Source organism: Gekko japonicus, unplaced genomic scaffold, assembly GCF_001447785.1.
Source record: "Gekko japonicus isolate JY-2015 unplaced genomic scaffold, Gekko_japonicus_V1.1 scaffold39, whole genome shotgun sequence".
In the NCBI taxonomy this organism is placed as follows: domain Eukaryota; kingdom Metazoa; phylum Chordata; class Lepidosauria; order Squamata; family Gekkonidae; genus Gekko; species Gekko japonicus.
Genome location: NW_015169778.1, coordinates 2,148,554 through 2,168,586, shown reverse-complemented (window position 1 = coordinate 2,168,586; position 20,033 = coordinate 2,148,554). Strand labels below are relative to the sequence as shown.

General features: G+C 47.5%; 1 protein-coding gene across 1 annotated transcript in view; it reads right to left on the bottom strand.

Moving 5' to 3' along the window:
- FAM69C (family with sequence similarity 69 member C) overlaps positions 1-18,821 on the bottom strand; it is a 30,437-nt gene extending 11,616 nt beyond the window's left edge. Inside the window, exons 1-2 of the mRNA XM_015416733.1 lie at positions 18,639-18,821; positions 5,146-5,823 (exon numbers count right to left, since the gene is read on the bottom strand). Coding sequence (XP_015272219.1) covers positions 5,146-5,823; positions 18,639-18,821 — 861 coding nt within the window. The remainder of the gene's footprint in view (positions 1-5,145; positions 5,824-18,638) is intronic.
- Positions 18,822-20,033: the final 1,212 nt, after the last annotated feature.

Below are 20,033 nucleotides of genomic sequence, written 5' to 3'. Positions count from 1 at the left end.
GTTTCTACCGCTTCCACACAACTCGGAAAACTCGCCAAACGACTTCGCGATTCAGATAAGTCTCTCAAAACACTTTTGGTTTACTTCCTCCCCTCTCCCCCTTCGTGTTCATTAGCCGCTCATTCGCACAAGAGGTGTCCCTCTTTGCAATCATTGTTTTCAACCGCGGGGCGGGGATCACTTTTCAAACTACTCCGTTTTATTCAGAACTCACGTTTATTGTCGGTCAGTTTCTCTGACCACGCTCAGATTTACGCCATTCCGCTCGATCTCCGGCGCTTGTCCCGTTCAGTCCAGCTTATGCCTGAAGGCCACTCAGTAACTGGACCGTCGGGGTGGAGGGGAGCCTCAATTCTCCAGCATTATGCCATCAAAGCCCCCTGGCCTGGAGCCTATCACAACGGCGCCTCAGGGGTGTCACTTGAGGTGGCACCCCTCCAGGCCGCTGGCGTGCGAACCGCCCTTCCCTGTCCAAGGAAGAGCTGCCGCCATCGCTGTTCCATAGACCGGAAGTCAGGAACAGCTATTTTCATAGGTTTTTTTTTTTACTTTACTTTCACTTTCCCAGAACCTCAAAATGGAGTCCAAGGCAAGCCTTCTAGGGACATCCCTGGATAGCAGAACTTGTGAATTTGTCCTGGCTACCTCTCCACAGCAGGATTCCCAAGCAGGGCAAGAATTAGGGTCCCCAGAGGAACATGCCTCAGTTGATCTGCTGCCTTGGATTAGGTCAGAAATAAAGAAAGAATTTAAAGACCTGAGGGAGGTGGCTCGCCATAGGGAATCCACTGATTCTTCTCCAGAGCGAGATAGAATGCCCAAACGTCACTCCCAACATAAAAGGAAAAAAGATAGCAGGTCAGCCTCTTCATACAACCCCAAAAGGGCTAGAAGGGGAGAGGAGAGCCCGCCCCCCAGGGAACATAGTCCACTGTTGAGTGATTCTGACTCTGAGCCCTCCGAATCTATGTCAAATAGGGAGGAGGTACACTAAAGGAGTGCATTTTAGAACTTTGGCACCCACTACTCAATTATATATAAGGAGAGATTATTGCCAAAAGTGTTAAGGAAACTTGAAATCTATTACACTCCAAAAACAACAGAGGAAGAGGATACAGATTTTCCTACTGGGTCAGAACAAACCTTACCTAAGGCAGGAAATAAACCCACCAGGGTGCCCCTGCCAGCAACATTTTATTCTCTTATCAAAGCAGAATGGGACCGTCCTGCCAAACCTAAGTCTAACCATCCTATGTTTTCCAAGTTCTCTCATACCAGAAGTGGCAAAGAAGATTAAACTGCCAGTGGTGGACGACCCGTCAACAGTCTGGCTTCTACATCTGTACTACCTATGGAGGAAGATGGGCTCCCAAAGGACCATAGCGACAAATGGATTGAACAAGCCCTGCACAGAGATTTTGAGGCCTCTTCAGGCCTCGGTCACTGGTTCACTTTTCGCCAAAGCAGCGTACGCATGGGCCTCTGATCTCGCCACAGCAGATAGTGATATTCCCAAAGAACTCAAAGATGAAATCAAGAAAATAGCCCTGGCAACGGCCTTTGCAGCCGATGCATCCTTAGATGCTGTGCAGCAGTCAGCAAGAGCCATGGCCTCAAGCGTCAGAGCACGAAGAAACACATGGCTACGCTATTGGAACGTCGATCCTTCAGCAAGCTCATTAGCATATTAGGCCACAACCCCGTGCCGCCCCGATCCTTCCAGGGGCCCCCCTGGCCCCCCTGCCACCCGCCTCGGAGTCACCAGCGGGGTCGCTCTCCAGGCCTTCCCTCTGTAGCCATGCACCCAGAGGTTTTGGCTGTAGTGGGCGTGGCCAACTCTGAAGCCAGCCGGAACTCCGTTCCTGTGCGTTCCTGCCCAAAAATAGCCCTGCATAGATCTATACAGGGGCATTACAACAGATCTATCCAGATCTATATTACCTTCAGAGCTTGGAATCACACCCATGAATTATACACAAAAAGAAGGGTGGTACCAGGGGTGTGCAGTGGCTCAAGTGGTTAAGACGCTGAACTGCAGGCTGTGGAAGATCGGTAGTTCAGCAGTTCAAGACCCGGGTTGCCACATGACGTGGTGAGCTCCCATCTCTAGTTCCAGCTCCTGCCAACCTAGCAGTTCGAAAGCAAGACATTGCAAGTAGATAAATAGGTACCACTTCGGTGGGAAGGTAACAACATTCCGTGTGCCTTGGTGTTTAGTCATGCCGGCCACATGACCACGGAAATGTCTTCGGACAGCGCTGGCTCTTTGGCTTTGAAACGGAGATGAGCACCGCAACCCTAGAATCGGATTCGACTGGCTTTCGAGCAAGGGAACCTTTACCTTTTACCAGGGGTGTAGCCAGGATCTGATGTAGGGTGTGAATTCGCTGCCCTACAGAAGTGTCTCAGTGCTCTACCTGTAAATAAAACAGCTACTACAAAAATGCTCTAAGTCTCTGGTACTCCCTCCTTCAAAGGGAACGAACACAAGTATGCACTAGACTCTAGGCCTTCTCACTGCTCAGAAGAAGTTGGGAGCATGTAACAAAACAATGAAGTTCCAGACCAGAAGTTACAGAAACGCCAACACAGTGACATGAGAAAACACATCCTCAGTGGTGGCACTTTGCCTCTGGAATGCCCTCCCCTCTTTAGGTTTGCCTGGCACCTACCATATTGTCTTTTAGGTGTCAGGCCAAAACATCTCTTTTTAGCCACAATTTTAACTAAATGGTTTCATTTTTCTTAGCTGTTTTATGGTCTACTAGTCTGAAGACAGTTTTATGGATATTTCATGCTGTTTTATATTCCTGAATTGTTTTTAATGGTTTATTTTGTTTTATATTGATAACTGATGATGATCTTACGGTAGTGTTTTTACTTTAATCTGCCTCAAGCAACACTCAGGAAAGAGGGCATAAAATTTCCTTAACAAATAAATGAATAACTGCTCTGACAAAAACTGAAAATACAAAAGACATGACAAGAATAGAATTTGGTGTTTAATAGAATAGAAAGCTTAGATACAGAGAATTAAACTTGTGGTCCCTGGTGGTTTTGCTGACTCTGCTTGGGGCTTGGCTCATATCCCTCAATTCCACCAGTGCAATTATGCTTGGGCAGGAAGAAGAGGCTCAGTGGGTTCCTGCATCTACCATCCTTGGTGGCTTTTCCCCACACAATTTCCACAGTTCCCACAATCACCCTTTTTGGGACTGGGATTGGGGAAGGGGGAAGCAAGAAAAAAAATCCACCTCCACCACCTGTTTCCATAGATGCTGCATAGGTTTCTGATCATAGTAAGAAAACTGAGCCAGACAAATTCCATCTTCCTCCACTTAATACTACAAATTTTCTGGTTCTTAATTATGCACCTGAATAAGCATCAAAATAATTTGAAGAGTAAAAACATTTCTACTCCTTTAAGATGCTGTGTGCTTAACTTTTGCATAACATTTCTGCATAACACTTCAAGTGCAAAAAAATGTATGCACATATTTAATAAATACACAGTCTGTTGGAAGCTGTGTTAATTAACACAGTCTTCTTTCATTCTGCAGAAAGAAATTAATTTGCTTGAAGCTAAAATGAAGGCATGACTTGAATACCCTTCCAAAAAAGCCTTACAAAAATTTCAATTGAGATCACTATATGGTAAATTGGATTTCTATTTCACCTGTCACCAAAAGTTCAGAGTTAGTTGTAACATACCTAGAACAAGAACAAAATACCGCAAGCTTATCCAGTCTCATCCACTTAATCACCTTGAAATCCACTGAAATTAAAATCCCTACTATCTCTCCATGTAAACTTAATTCCCTAGTGAAAGACCTTTTAAGTACAAAGATTTACAACATGTTCAGAAAATACTTAGGTTAAAGATTCAAGTCTCCAAGAGAAGGAAGTTCTACAACAAAGCTTCTCTATATAACTTTATCATTGGGATGTGGTACACAAGAAATTTATAGAGGAAACCACAGGGAAAAGACACCGTCAAGAAAGCAAGACCCAAGCCACTAATGTCCTATCTTGTTGGGTTACAACACAAAGACTTATATCAGTTGTGCAATAGGAGTTTTCTGCCTCCCAGGGGCATACCAGCCCTTCTCAGATAGCAACAACTGAAGATGGGAAGCAGTAGCTTCAGGCCCCCCCCCCAGTCATTTCCGTACCTTCAAACTGTCCCATGGAAACTTTTTTGGCTCCACTGCAAAAATCAATATTTCTTACACAGCTGCACATAATTTTCATAACAGAACCAATGAGGGCTCCACTGGGCAGTTTGAAGATACAAAAACAGTACAGGAAGGAAGAATGAAGCTGCTCCGCCCACACACACTAGCTGCAAGCAGAGAAGGACCAGCATATATTTGGGAGGCACACAACTCCCTTTGCACATCTGAAACAAACCCCGTGTCCTATCCACCAACAATGCAAGGAGTTTGTTAGAGAGCCTGTGCTGTGCAGTGGTTAAGGTTTGAACCCCCCCCCCCCCCCCCCCCCGGCCATGGAAACTTGCTGGTTGACCTTGGGCCAGGGCCAGTCACACACAGTTAGCCTAACCTACCTCACAGAATGGTTGTGAGGATAAAATGGCTGAGAGGGAAATGATGTAAGCTGATTTGGGCCCACACTGGAAGTAAATGAGTAAATAGAAGATTGGCCCTTAGCACATCACAAATTAAGGGATTTTGACTGCAAAGTAGGTATGTGACGAGCAAGGCGTGGCACACCTCTGCCAATTTGTTCTCCAAGCACAGACAACCTATTTTTACCAGGTCAGTCACATCTGAAACAATTCTCACATACAGTGCTCTGCATATACGATACGGGTAGAGAAAGCTTATACTTAGTTCTCAGTTGAGCTGAATGTTGCTTGAGCTCTACCTGTTTTTCAGTTATTCATCTCAGTCCCCCCTGCAAGACAGAGAAACCTACGGTGATCAAAGATCACCTTTGTCAGCATTCGCTATGTCAGCTATCAAATTAAAAGGAAGGATGTGTGAGCTTACTTCAGTGAACAAGGTGGCAGGCATGATGAACCGAAAGTTGTCACAACATGGCAGTCTTTCTGAGTAGCAGCATGACTTCCACTTATGACAGTGAGTCATGGATTCAGTTGCCAGAGCCCAGGGACCCACTTACCGTCAGATCATTTCGGATAGCGAAATTTTCCGGTTTGATGTCACAGAGATGCAGCCGATGAGAAAAGTCATTGTCAAAATGATTCACCATATCCAGGAAGCTGATGGCGATTTCGGTGATGGCCTTAGCTTTGCTTTTAATCCCAGAAAAGGAGGCACCAACGGCATCTTCCATGGAAAACAGTGTGTTGTGCCAAGCATGCCCAGCCGTCAGATACTCCACAGCATAGAAGTGGCCGCAAGAGCCAATGACCCTCAGAACATGTTTACTGAAGTCTTGCAAGACACTGAAATAAATATATTCTTCTTGTTGGAGTAAAGACCACATACTGGCCAACTGTGCTTTCCAGTGAGGGCCTCTCCCCCTAGTCCACAAGGGCCCTGTATTATTACTAGGTAGTTCCAAGCCCAGAGCATTTTTTATCTCCAAAGCCACCATAAGAAACAGATCTGCCTCTGGAATACTCTGCGATTCCATTTCCTCCAGGAAACCAAGGTGCTGATAGCTGGAGAAGATTTCCATTTTGGATTTCAGGATCACTGGGCGGCCTCTCCAGTCAGCTTGGATGACCTTTTTGCCTTGGTCATAATAAAGGCAGCGCTTGTATATCAGTTTCTGGGCCACGCACAAGTCGTCACAAAGGTCACCTGTCAAGGCTCCTTTTCTATAGTCCAGACACTAAAGAGATATGAAAACAAAGAAATGAACAACTGATAGCAGAAAGCCATCATTCTAAATAATGTAGGGAGGGGTGGAGAGGAAGAGAACATTCAGAAGTCTGCTCCTTTAAAAAAGGTTTTCCACTTTCACGTGGCTCATAACAAGGAATGTCTGTAGAGAATGCACATTCCTTATTTATTATTCAATTTCCGACAGAATTGTCAGGGCCAAGGAAATTTTGGCTAACTAGTTTAGGCCCAATGCTTTTTAAGATGGGGAGTTCACAAAGTGTCTGCAAAAGCCTAAGAAATCATGGATCACAGGTTTCAGCCCAGTGTTTTGGCTCTGCATCTGTAGGGTTCTGGGTTCCAACCAACAATTATTTATTTAAATATACCTACCACCTTGGCCTACAAGGGGTGGTAATAGGGTTTGCCCAGCCTGGGTTGGAAAATATCTAGAGACTTTGGGGGTGGATCCAGGAGAGGGTGGGGTTTGAGGAGGGGAGGGGCCTCAGCATGGTACAATGTCGTAGACTCCACCCTTCAAAGCAGCCATTTTCTCCAGGGGAGCTGATCTCTGCCAGCTGGTGATCAGTTGTAAAAGCAGGAGATCTCCAGGCCCCACCTGGAGGCTGGCAGCCCCAGGTGGTAATCTGGGCATGTACCTTTAAATATGTTTTTCCATTTCCTCTGACACCACGCAGAAATGTACAACCTACAAAGGCCCCAAATCTGGTGGCTCCCTGATTTAGGCCTGGTAGTTTTGCTCAGCACCCATGCAGTCAAAGATCTAAATCAGCATGCTAAGAGCAAGTGTAAACCTACAATTAAACAAAAATCCTTTTTGCCACATATGCATGTACCATGTAAGCAGAAGGAAGGCATTTGCAAAAACCTGGTTACCCTGCAGAGAAGAGCAATACCATAAGGTCATGGGAAATACTCTGTAAGATCAATTGAAACACATGGGAAATTCATGACCACATTGACAACAGGGACAAAATCCTGTTAATTTAACCAAGCCCAATTCACAGCAGAAAGTTTTCAAGACACAACGTTAAATGTGGATTGCAGCCTAAATTGTAGCAGAATGATGAAATATGAAAGGTTTAAAAACTTGTTTTTAAAACAGCTTTATTTTGCAGGGTCTAAACAATCTGACTTTTCATGATAAAAAGCATGGAAAAGTACCTTTCAGATATGTACAAGTATATTCATACCACTTGGGCATTTACAACTCATGACTGAAAAATCTAAGAAGAAACTGCAGCTCTGTGATTATGTGGTCATCTCACATGCATGAAAGAAATAAAAGGATTTCCCCTGTCGGTCCCTTCCTCCACCCATAATTGTTTCCATCCCTCCATTTCTAGCAGTAGGCAATCTGCATAACTATGAGTCCATTCAGACCTTCCAGGAGCGCAGCTGCAAAGTCTATTCTGGGCCAGTCTATCGAGAAGACATGGGTTAGGGGGAAGGCCTTTGCTAATGTAGAAAACTAAACAGCCAAAAGATGGCTTGATACCAATTTCTGTCTCCTCCCTCTCCCCTTCCAGTATTTGAATATTTATTTCTGCTGGCCAACCATTTCCCACATTACATTACATTCATTCAGGCTTCGAGAGAAATTTTGGGCCCCAGGAAACAAAAGCATCATGGACTTCCTCCAGCTACCTTCTATTATTTTGGCTGAGGATATTGCATGGCAAGAAATGGAGAGAACCTTTAGCAGTCTGGAAATGCTCAGCTACAGCTATGTCATTATTTCACAAGCAACACATTTGGATTTTCTGCTTCAGGCACCAGGTTGTCCTGGACAACTGCATGCCTAATTCCAACCCTCAGAATGCATACACACAATGTCCCCTCGATGGGCATACTAACCCATGCTTTTGTAACCTCATGGTTGGATCACTACTATAACACCCTCCATGTTGGGCTACACTTGAAAACAACTTGGAAATTGCAGCTCATTCAGAATATAGCAGCCCACTTACTGTAAGGTTAGGGTTGCCAAGTTGAAATATCTACTTACCGGGGGACTCCCATGCTGTGGCTGGAGTGCGCGCGCCGCACGCATATCACCCGGAAGGGACGTGACACCGCCGGGCACGTTGGGTGGCGTGCCCAACACCATCCGATGGAAAAGCATAGTTTTCCCTCGGATGACCGTCACCACACCCCCAGCATGCCTGGCGTGGTCGCGTCACTTCTGGGTGACGCACACGTCGGGGTGGGGTTCCCCCCAGGGCCCGATCCACCGGTGGCGGGGAATGGGCCTCTGGAGCGGGGGTCTCCCCGCCCCCTGGGGGGACTTGGGAAGCCTATGTCAGGGCGTAGCAGATGGTAACCTATTTTAACACAGCTATACACTGTCTGCCAGTTTGTTTCCAAGTTCAGTTCAAGGTGCTGGTTATGACCTTTAAAATGGCCTTCGTGGCCTCGGACTTGCATACCTGAAGGACTCTCTCTTCCATATGCCCTTCTGTGCCAGCTGCAGTCTTCAGGCTGATACCTGTTAGCTGCTCCCCTGCTTAGGGTGGCCTGCTGGGCACTGACCAGAGACCATGCTCTTTCTACCCACTTTATGGAACAGCCTCTCCAAGGAGCTCTGGGGGCACTGTCTCGACTTGTGTTTAGGAGGTATCCCAAGACCACTGTATTTATTAGGGCTTTTCATGAGTTGCAGGCTGCAGGCAAAGGGGGGGGGGTTATTTGAAGTTTTACTGTGGTTTTTTTTTAATTTGAGTTTGTAAGACATCTTGAGCCATGGGAAAAGTTGGGGAATAAATACTTTAATAAATAAAGGAAAGGAAGAGGTCCATCTGGGCCCCAGAGAGATATCCAGGTTCTCTAGGTGCCAGCACCAGCCTTCCAAACCAACTTGTGAAGAATTCAGAAGGCAGCTGCAATATGAAAGTATAGTTAGTAAATTTATTTTTTAAATTGACATTCCCTTTCCAAAGCTTAATATAAAAGCATGCTACTGGCCCCCATAAGATCTTCTGGTAGTGAGGTCGAATGACCTGCGCTGCAGAGAAAAACGAGCATTCTGGTCTTGAATGTCAGACCATTAGGTATATTAGGCAACCTTCTGTTTCATATATTTGCAGGAAAGTATAAACAAATGCTTTGTCTTCATTTCCCCCAAAATCGTTTGTAAAGTTTATATATCGTAGCTAGGGAAAACCAATCAAACACACCTCCAAAGGTTTGTAAATTGTGAAGCATGGCCCTAGGTTATTCCAAGACCAAATGTGCATCATTTACTGTTCTCCAAAATCACAGAAGTCTCCTGAGGTGATAAAACCTTGTGGCTAAAGCAAAAATACATAAATAATATCAAGGCAAAAGGCCAGGCTTTTTAAAAACTTCTGCTTGTACAAACCCCCGTGTAGATGCTCAGAAACTGGATTTAAATACAAATGCTAATTTTGCTTGCAGCAATTCACTGATGAAGTAGTGTGACGTAAAAGATTTAAGTATATTTCAGGTTCTCTAGTTTGGCATTGAGCAGTAAGGCAACACAACAATCATTTTGGTAAGATCTGATGCTCTGCAATTCACTGATGAAGTAGTGTGACGTAACAGATTTAAGTATATTTCAGGTTTGGCATTGAGCAGTAAGGCAACACAACAATCATTTTGGTAAGATCTGATGCTCTGTTGCTTCTTTTTCATCACTCACTGCTTTCTAGATATAAGTTCAAAGGCTGCAAATCTCTTAAATGTCATTTAAAAGTTCACGCATTTAATCTGCTCAAGTGATTTGAACACTGGACTGTAAATACACTTACGTTTTGTCACTGAGGAACCAAAGAATTACCAGTTTGGTGTAGTGGTTAAGCGCCCGGGGGCAAGGCCTGGAGAGCGACCCCGAGGTGGGCGAGCTGTGTTGTCAGGGGTGTGGGGAAGGGAAAGGAGTTTGTAAGCCGCTCTGAGACACCTTTGGGTAGTGAAGGGCAGGGTATAAATCCAATCTCTTCTTCTTCTTCAATATGACTAATTGGATTTAAGGCAATTTAGGGCACAATCCTAAAACTAATTTATAAACCGCTTATGACAGCAATTAAGCCCTGGGCCACCATAACTCAGATGAATGCTGACACATGCCAACATTTCTGGAGATATGCTGGTGTATGTAGAGCCCCACTGAGGCTGGAGTAAACCCACTGTGGCTATTCTGGTCTATCATACCTAAAATATTGCTTTGGCGAGAAGCTGACAATAAGCTCTCACTTAAAAGCCAGAGTAAAAAGAAAGGTCTTGGCCTTAAGATTGGTGCCAAACAAGCCTCAAAGAGGAGAACCCCGCGGTCCCAACGAGACCACCCCCGACGCCGGGAGGACGGCCCCTGGACCCACCTCTACTCACCTGGGACCCCAGGAAAAGTCAGAGAAAGGCAGCCGGGGAGGGTGCGGCAGCAGCCCTCCCATCGGCCCCAATCGGCGTCAACAGCAGGGATACCGGGAGATCGCCCGAACGTGGCCCGGCACGAGAGCACGCCAGCGCACCCGGGCGCCACGCCCCATCCAGAGCCACTCGATGGTACTACACCCAAAGCAGGAAGGAATGAGAGAGAACAAGGCCCCTCCCAGGAGCCGGCGTCCTCAATTATGTAGGGGGAAGGGAGGAGGACGGGGAGAGCAGAGGGAACACTGGGAGGTGGGAGGAGAGAATAAAAGGAAGCGGCTATAAGAGGCCAGGGATGACGACCTGGATGGAGGAGACAGCACTGCAGAGCAGAGAGAGGGGCAGTGCCATACATCCAGAGTGAACGTAGTGGCAGGGACAGTCTCCCTCCCTGTTCAGGTGTCTGAGGCCCCTGCTGCTTGGACGGGTGGGTCACCAAGGTGGCAGAGCAACAGTGGCTGGAGGAATCCCGTGGCAGTGAGGGGGAGTCGTCAGGGTCGTGTGACAGCGCTCAGCCCACGTCCTATCCCCAGCTCTGGAGTGCAAAATAAATTCTGCCCACCTTCTTCCTGCCACAGTATAGCTTAGGATACCCAAATCAGGACACCCATATCTCAGATGAGACTGCAGAGCACCTCTCTGGCTTCAAGTGGTGCACACTTAAGACACACCGGGGGGAGGGAGGAGGCTGGGATGGGAGGAAGAGCACTTGCTACAAGCATGGACGGCTTCAAAAGGGGATTAGATAAGCATATGGAGCAGAGATCCACCAGTGGCTATTAGCCACAAGGTATAGATAGGGGCTCTGGGGCAAGTGATGCTCGGTCATCTTGGTGCTTGGGGAGGTCAACAGTGGGAGGGCTTCTAATGTCCTGGCCCCACTGGTGGACCTCCTGATGGCGCCTGGTATTTCTGGCCACTGTATGATACAGAGTGTTGGACTGGATGGGCCTTTGGCCTGATCCAACATTGGCATCTCTTGTGTTCTTATGTTCGTATGCTAGACCAAGCGAGTTAGCAGCCCCATTCACCTGACTTCCATTCGGAACTCCACTTATGATGCTGTTGCAGTCATATCACAACAATGACTCTTTTTAGCAGGCTCTGTTACCTAAGGTCTTATGCTCCATGCTCGTGACTGAGGGCCTAGCTACACACTCCATAAGGAGTTCTGTGTAAGGAGCTCCAAGCGTTTTTTAAAAGTCACGTAAGAGGCATGTGACTTGACCTGGATCAGGACCACAGCGTGGGATGGCTCTTAAGTCTCACTCCTGTTTTTATGATTAAAAGTGTCCCATAGGGAGAGTGATTTGCCCCATTGGGAACACAAACTTCTACATGTGTATGTTCACAGTGGGACAAACGGCCCTCCTCTAAGGCCGTTTTTGATTGAGAAAACGGGGGGGGGGCTTAAAATCCCCCTCCCATCCCAGCAGAAGGCGCGGAAGACATCATCTCCCAGCGTGGCGGAGCCTACTGGATAGAGCCGAGGCCGGGAGAGACAAACCAACACGCCGAGAAAGCTGTCTCGCCGGAGAAGCGCCCCGAGAGAGACGTCCTGCTGACCGAAGGAAGACAGCTGAGAGTCGAGGAAGCCGGAGGCCGGAGGCCAGAAGGGAGAGCCGCCACCACCGGGGTGCTAGGTAGGCTGACCCAACCCCTGAGAATGTGCCCATAGTTAGGGAATTACAAAGTGACTAGCACTACAAATTGTAAAACCGCCCAGAGACCCCCATGGGGGGGTTAGGGCGGTATATAAATCGAATGATAAATAAATAAATAAAATAAATGTCACAGTCCCAATCTAAACTGGGACCCAATGTGCCTGACAGGTTTTTACAACAGTGGAAAATCAGAGTATCATGGAGTTAGGCTCTGAGCTGTTTTCCCCACAGGACTCACACTGGGCAGGGCTGAGAGGGTCCTTCAGTGTCTGCACAGTGCACTCCAGCAAAGGGAGGCGCAGTCTTCTTTAGGGTCACAATGCCCCTGTTCATTGCTGGTATATAATAAACCACACAGGCTAAATAACTGGGGGGTTTATATGCCACCTCTCCAAAGACCTGTTTGAGGCCGCTCAAAAAGTAAAATACAATAAAATAATAAAAACTAGCATAAAATTAATAAACAAACATAAAAACCAGCCAGAGCATAAAAAGAACGTAAACCCAGCCAAGGTGCAAAAACAGCCTAAAACAACAATCAGGAGCCTAAATGATCTCCCTAAAATATTGCTTTGGCGAGAAGCTGACCATAAGCTCTCAGTTAAAAGCTAGAGTAAAAAGAAAAGTCTTGGCCTTAAGATAGGTGCCAAGCAAGCCTCAAAGAGGAGAATATCCCAATGGTGGGGTGCACCTCTGCTGGCAGGGGCACAGAGCTTGGGAGGCAGATCTTAACAGACAGGTTGGACAGCAGGGTTAGAGGTCATACTTCAAGTACCCTGGCCTCAAGTCTTAAAGATAAGAATGAGCACTTTGAATTGTGCCCAGAAACAGATGGACAACCAATGCAGATCTTCCAGCACAGAAGTAATACGATCCCTGTATCCAGCTCCCAACAGTAGCTTGGCAGCCACATTTCCAACCAACCCAAGTTTTTTTTATAGTTTTCAAAGTCAGCTTCAAGTAAAGCACACTACAGTAATCTAACCTGGATGTGATCAGAGCACCTATCACCATGGCCAGATCACGCTTTCTGAGGAACGGCTGCAGCAGGCTTTTCAGCTAAATCTGGCAAGAGTGCTATGTACAATGGAGGAGACCTGAGCCTCCAACCATAAGCTGGGATCTAGTAGCAACCCCCCCTCGCCCCCCGCTACAAACCTGCTCCTTCGGGGGGAGAAAAAACTCTTCCAGGTCAGGCTGATTCTGCAGTTCCAGGGCAGCTTCTCTGTTAACCAACAGCCCCTTAAGTCCTGTCTGGAATGGACTGAACTTCACTTGACTGCCCCTCATGCATCCCATTACTTTTTCCAGTCATCAGGACTTCCACAGACCCACACAGCCCAAGGGTTGAGAAGAAAAGTGGCTGTTGCCTCCATACTGGTGGCACCTCACTCTAAATCTCTGGTCTCTCCATGGTTTTCTTATAGATTTTTAAACATGATGAGGGAAAAGACAGATCCCCTATAGGACTCTGAAGCATAAATGCCAAGGGGCTGATCAGCAGTCCTCCAGCATCACCTTCTAGAATCAGCCAGTCATGTAAGCACAGTCCCCTACTCTCAACCAAGCCAGCCTCTCCAGAAGGATACCTGGTCAATGGCACTGAAAGCCCAGAAAAGGTCCAGAAGAATCAACGGGGATGCACTTCTCAGACACTTAGAGGGTGCAATGTGAGCAAAAATTCTGCTTTGTGAGCTACTGGCATTAAAGTTGTGAGAGAGTGATTTGGCAACTGCATAAATGAGTTTGCTCTGGAGCCATCCCTTCCTGAGCGAAGAGAAAAATGTGTGAGCTGGAGGTTAAAAAAACTGTGAGCTAGATCACACTAACTCAGCTTAGAGAGAACACTGGTGCGGTGTAGTGGTTAAAGTGTCAGACTAAGACCCAGGCTCATATCCCCACTCTGCCAATGGAAGCTCGCTGGGTGACCTTGGGCCAGTCACACACTCTCAGCCTACCTCACCTCACAGGATTGCTATGAGGATAAAACGGAGGAGAGGGAATGATGTAAGCTGCTTTCGGTTGCCACTGGGGAGAAAGGCAAGCTATAAATAAAGTCAATTAAATTAAAAATTACTCTCCCAGCAAAGATCATCACGGTTACAGCTGTTGCTATTCAAACCCAGGCCTGAATCTGTCCCTTTCAAGACCGCTTGAAGCTGTGTAGCCAACACACAGTCAAGATGCAGAATAAGAGGTGCTGGGTGGAACAGTTTCAGACAGAGGTAAAGAACCTCATGAATACATCAAAGGGATGACTACATGTGAAGAGAATAAGACAAATTAGTCTGGGACAGCCGATGAGCATGAGCAGCCCATTTCCAGTGACTGGGGTCTGATTGTGCAGAACCTCAGCTGTGCATGATGGGATGCTTCTGGGATGCTCTGGGAGGTAGCCCCATGTGGGACATGAACTGGGATTTCCATGCACACTAAAGCCCATGCTGCTCCTTTCTCAGCAGTTGAGCCTGCTCTGCCACTCATGGTTAGTTATGACAAGCAAGGCAATGGAGCATTCCATGCACATCATTTCCCTGTGTGCCCAGCTTGTTGTGTAGTTGGAGGACTGCTCTGCAGCATCTATGCTGTGGCTTCTAATCCTGCCTCCTCCTTCTCTTTTGCAGCAGACTAGGACTGCTCACCAAATGATTGCCTTATTCCTAGTTTCCTCCTCGGTGAGACTTAAAGCTTCTCCACTGTTTTTCACATGGGTGTTCTTTCCTTGCAAACTATGGGTTGGGGCTGTGTGTGACATGCAGTGGCGTGTTCGCTTGTTGCCATCTTAGTGTCTGCCTTGCCTGGCATGATTTCCCTGCTAGGATCTTGAAGAGGCCATGAGTTTTTCACGTGGCTTTCCTCTGCCAAGTGAACTGTGAAGGTATTTGAGCGATGGAGTTTGATTGTCTGTACTTCCTTCACTGTGTCTCCCTATCAATAGGGAATGGGTCATTTGGACAGGATTCGAACTCTCTTCTGCAGCACTCCCAATTGTATGGCAGTCACAGAGCTCCCACTGGGCATTTGTAGCAGAGGCTACCATATTTTTTATATTCCTTCCTTCACTGTGTTGTATGTGGGACCAGAGTGACACAGGGGGAGCATGCACGAATATGTCTACATTGGCTGGCTGCTTTCATGTGCACCTGACACAGGAAAGTCATTGGGCATGCGCCACTCTGTGCTTGGCAGAGGCTGGTTGTCTTGCTATGTACTCCTGTACAGATGCTGTGCTCTCAGATCCTTGGTCAGGGGACCTTTTTTTTGGCATTTTCCCCTCTACTGAGGGAAGATATTAACTAGGCATGCTGGCACCTCATTTAGGATTAGTCAACCCGCCACTGTTCTATGTTTAGGATTTAGCCGCCAGTCGTTTCCTGGACAATAAGACAGAACTGGCTTGACTACCTTGTGAATAAGGCTGTAAATAACTTTTCTGTTCCTGGAATCCACGTTAGGACACAGGCCAAAGGGGAAGGCGATTGTTGTTCCCAAAGCTATGTCAGACACCTCTGGATTATTTTGGCACTCTGGAGGAAATGGAAAATATTCAGTATCTTGGAGATATCCAAGCTTCACAGCTGCCTGTCAGAGAAAAAGAATTCCATTTGCTTGCTATTTCCAAGAAGCTGGCAAGGCTACTGCGTGCACACAATTTGTCTTCGTTTATTATGCAGAACGCAGGAAAATTTATGGTCATCAATAGCTTGCTACCATAATAGATTATTTAATTTCCATTAAGGTTTCTTTCCCACTTAACAAAAGCCATTTAAGAATAAAAGAATGTGGCTTCTTACTTAACCCTTTCAGTGCCGTCGGCCAACTGTTAAATGGTTCCTTTCTGGGATTTTTTTAAAAACTGGCATCATCGTGAAGCACATATAAAATATAGAATCTGGGACTGAAAATACATGTCGGTCACTGCAAGAACCACTTAATATTCAAGAAGTCTAGCTGGATTTGTTCCTAGTGAAGAAGTGCAAAGCAGATACACCTGCTTAATTAGCATGCCAGAGACTAGGAGCCTGGTTGCGCAGGTGTGCCAACAAATGGCACATAGCTGCTTTGCACAGACAGCAACAGAGTTTGCACTGTGCAAGCCCAAAGGCCAACGGGTGAGTTATTTTTGCCAAGCCAGCCTCACATTTCAATCAGCTCCAATAAGCCCAAAGGCCAACGGGTGAGTTATTTTCAATCAGCTCCAATCTATGCCATACTGGGAGATGTTCAGCAAAGTCTCCCCCCTGCCCCCAATGCTAGGTTGGTGTAGTGGTAAAGTGCATAAACTCTAATCTGGGAGAACCAGGTTTGATTCCACACTCCTCCATTCGCAGCTGCTGGATGACCTTGGGCAAGCCATAGTTCTGGCACAGCTGTTCTTGAAAAAGAGCAGTTTCTGTCAGAGCTCTCTCAGCCCCACCTACTGCACAGGGTGTCTGTTGTGGGGAGGGGAAGGGAAAGGAGTTTGTAAGCCACTCTGAGACTCCGAGTGAGGGGCGGGGTATAAATCCAATCTCCTCCTCCTCCCCCTTCTTCATTACATGCTTGGGGAGATGATGATTCTAAAGAATGGGAAATGCTGGCATTTGTACTGTATGGTTCAACCTTCCCAAGCACATATGGTCTTCAAGGCAGCTCACAATTCAAATCAATATAAAATAACAGACTCTATACATGTTATACAAGTCATCCGTAAAGATAGTTTCAGAGGGTAGTCGGGTCGGTCTGCAGTAGGACACTTAGACTGGAGTCCAGCAGCACCTCAGAAACCAACAAGATTTTCAGGACATAAGCTGTCGAGTCATAAAACTTGCCAGCACACGCTATATCTCGATATGTCATAGACAATGAAGAACAAACCTTTCTTCAGCTAGTCTAAAAGAATAAATCCTCTTTTTTTTACCTCAGTGATGAAGAGCAGGATATGGTGTGCAGATGTTCGAGGTGACTAGCCTAACCTCTACCCAACTCTGTTGAAAATCCACTAGAAAATACAAAAGGGTCCTTCTCAGTCTGCATCTCAGTGTGTTTTATCAACTAGACCTAGCAGCTGAATACTCTGTCTTCTTTAATTGACAGTAACTGCTGCCTAGAAGGTGTAAAACACAGCCACCATAGCAAACGCTTTTCAAGCAGCGACCCAATTCCCTTAATCAGCAGCCTGGCTTCTCCTTTGCTCCCCCCCCCAAAAAAAAACACACACAGCAAAACTCCATCAGCATGGACTACGCGTCTTCAAGTGTCTTTCTTTGCCAGCACTTTCACAAATCTCCCATTCATGGCACTGAGCATTCACCAGTTCCCACTAACCTCCACTCAAAGAGCTTATCCTCTACAGTCCATGGGGTGAGTTAAAAGTAATTCATCAGCCTTGATGTGGCACAGCTCCGGAGGAAAAGGAATGGCATAGCATGATGCAGTGTCATGTACTGTATTATGACTGCAGCACAGTAGTGAAAGAAAGCAGTACGGAGAGTGTATGGGTCCAGTGGTTTAAAAAGATCTCCATTACTTTCAGGCATCATTTTAATTCCTGAATATCGAAATCCCAAAGAATACAGTAGAAACCTATTTTGCTTTTTCAGGGAGTTGTGCTGTTGGCTCTCCAGTGCTTCCCTGATTTCCTTCCCTCCCCACCTGTATTTAGACTTTTGTTTTTTGGCATTAATGCACAATTACTCTGGTAGACCATCCTTCTGCTAACAGGCAATGTACTTGCAGGTTCTAATTTTGACCACACAACAATCCTATGAGGTAGGCTAGAATGCAAGACAAAGGGTCTCCGGTGAATTTCACTGGCTGAGTGTGAATTGAAGACTCTGCCTAGCCCAAGTCCAATATTCCACACTAGACCACATAAGGCCAAACACTGAACGTTCTCTCCAGAATATCCCTGAGCACCTGCTCCCTGCCTATGACCTTTCCGCTCTTTCTCAGAGCGTGTCCTGATGCCTTCGCTCTTCACTGCTGAACTACAGCAATCAAACCCCAACATCTAGAACTGAGGGAAAGGTTTTCTTAAGCAAAGAAATGGGTCACGACTCACTTTATTCCCCACGCCCCTCCTTTCACAAAGCAGTCACCAAACAGCCCCTCCGAGGCAAGAAGAATATAATAATAAATATTCTTTTGAAAAGCCTTTCTACACAGTTCTTCAATGCCCCCCAAGCCAAAGTATTTTCAGTCCGTTCATATCACTCTTCTGCCTTAATTAATGCAATACCTGCTCCTGCGAATGCTTCCTTGTTCAAAAGTGAACTCTGCTAAGGTGCCATTGGACTCTACTTCGTTGTATTGTTTCAGACCAACACGGCTGCCTACCTCGATCTGCTAAATTCAAGTTGAGCAGGCATAGAACCGCAACCAAGGGGGATGATGCCCGACGAGGTCTAGAGAGAGAGCTTCCTGCCAGTGGGCGCCCCAGGCCGCAGGGCTGTGCGCCCGGACCTCACGTGGCCCTTGCTCCGGAGCAAAAGCGCCCGAGGACCGGGCCGCTCGGGGAAAGGCTCATGTGAGTCAAACTTAAGGTCAGCCTTGACTGCCAGCGAACTTTATCTCGAGCAACAGCGCAATCGCTGGGGCCCCTCAGCGAGGAAACCCCGAAGAGCCCCGCGGGGCGAAAAGTGGAGCCCTCCTCTCGGGGGGCAAATGAGTCCCTCTTGGGCTGCTCCTCTGCAGGGCCGCGCACACACACCCCACGCCCCTCCTGCCGGTCCGGGTCGGACCCGGCTTTCTCGTCGCGGTGGGCTCCACCTACCAGCCGGGCCAAGATCCGATGGCTGTGCTCGTCGGTGCAACGTCCCGAGAAAAAGCCGCCGCGCAGCAGGAAGACGACGACGACGACGCCCCCTAGAGCCGAGCCCAGAGCCCCGAGGAGGAGCAAGGCGGCGGGGCATCGCCTCCCCAGCCGCGCTCGCAGCAGGCGCCTCAAGGCGGGCATCCCCCGCAGAACGAGCCACTCCCGGCCGCCGCGGCGCCCGCGTTAGCCCGTCCCGGGCCGGCGGGAGGAGGTCAGACTCAAGCCTCCGGGCTCCATCGGCACCAGCGGAGGGAGGGAGGCTCCCGCCGGCTTTGGGCGCAGCAGCCTCCGCAGCCGCCCAAGTCTTCAGCGCGACTTGCTCAGTCGCGCACAGGCGCAGCTCGCGGCGCCCAGGGCAAAAAGTCAATGGGAAAGAGGGTCGAGCGGCAGCCGCCAACGCGCCACGACGCACATCTCCCGCCGGGAAGCCAGCTCGGGGATGTCCGCTCCGGCGCTCCCGGCGCCGCCTGGAAACCTCTCCGTCTCTCTCTCACACACACACACGCGCGCGCGTACATCAACGCGCCGAGCCTCTCCTGCACAGACTGGGGCTTTGGGGGCTAGCGCTGCCTTTTGAAATGAAGCCACGTAGTTCCGCCTTCTTTTGTCTGCCGCCTCCCGTGTCAGCCAGCCCCCCCCCCGCGCGCTTGGACAGTTACTAGGCAGCTCTCCTCCACCCCCGACCCAACAAACTTTCAGAGCCACGAAGAAAGCCTTGGGGGGAGAGAGAAGAAGGGGGCGCTTTTCTGTCGTTTGGGTGGCTGATTGGCACTTTTAAAGAGACAGTCACCAAGTGTTTGCCAATTCGTTTATTTTACTGGCGAACTGAACGTGCACCATACCGTTCTGCTCTTTAAACTTTAACACCAGATACGCTGCCCGTTCTAATCAGTATCTTATACAGTGTGTAAATAACTACAAAATTATGTTGCACAAGCACACATTTTAATATTTTATTTGTTATATCTTCTTTCTTTCTTTTCATCTGAGTTGATCTGATCCTAATAAAAAAAATTCACAAATCAGTGAGTTGGCAAGTTTCCAGGTTCTTCAGAACTCTTCTTCAGGCTAGATGTTAAACATAACACTTCTCTGCTGCAGGTTGATAGAGCCTGTAGGTAGACCAGGAGAAATGCTATGCAGGCTTAATTAAATTAAGCCTTTCATGGTGCAAAAAAGATCTTAAGCAGTCCAAAGGCTGCTGAGATGAAGACACAATGGCTGCTCTCACTTAAAAAATACAAAAACCTAGATTCTCAAAGAGGCATGTGAGGGATGAAATCCTGAAAGCAGTATCTGGAGTACCCCTGAAAGTGGGGGGAAATGCCATCAGAGTACTTAAAGACATTCCAT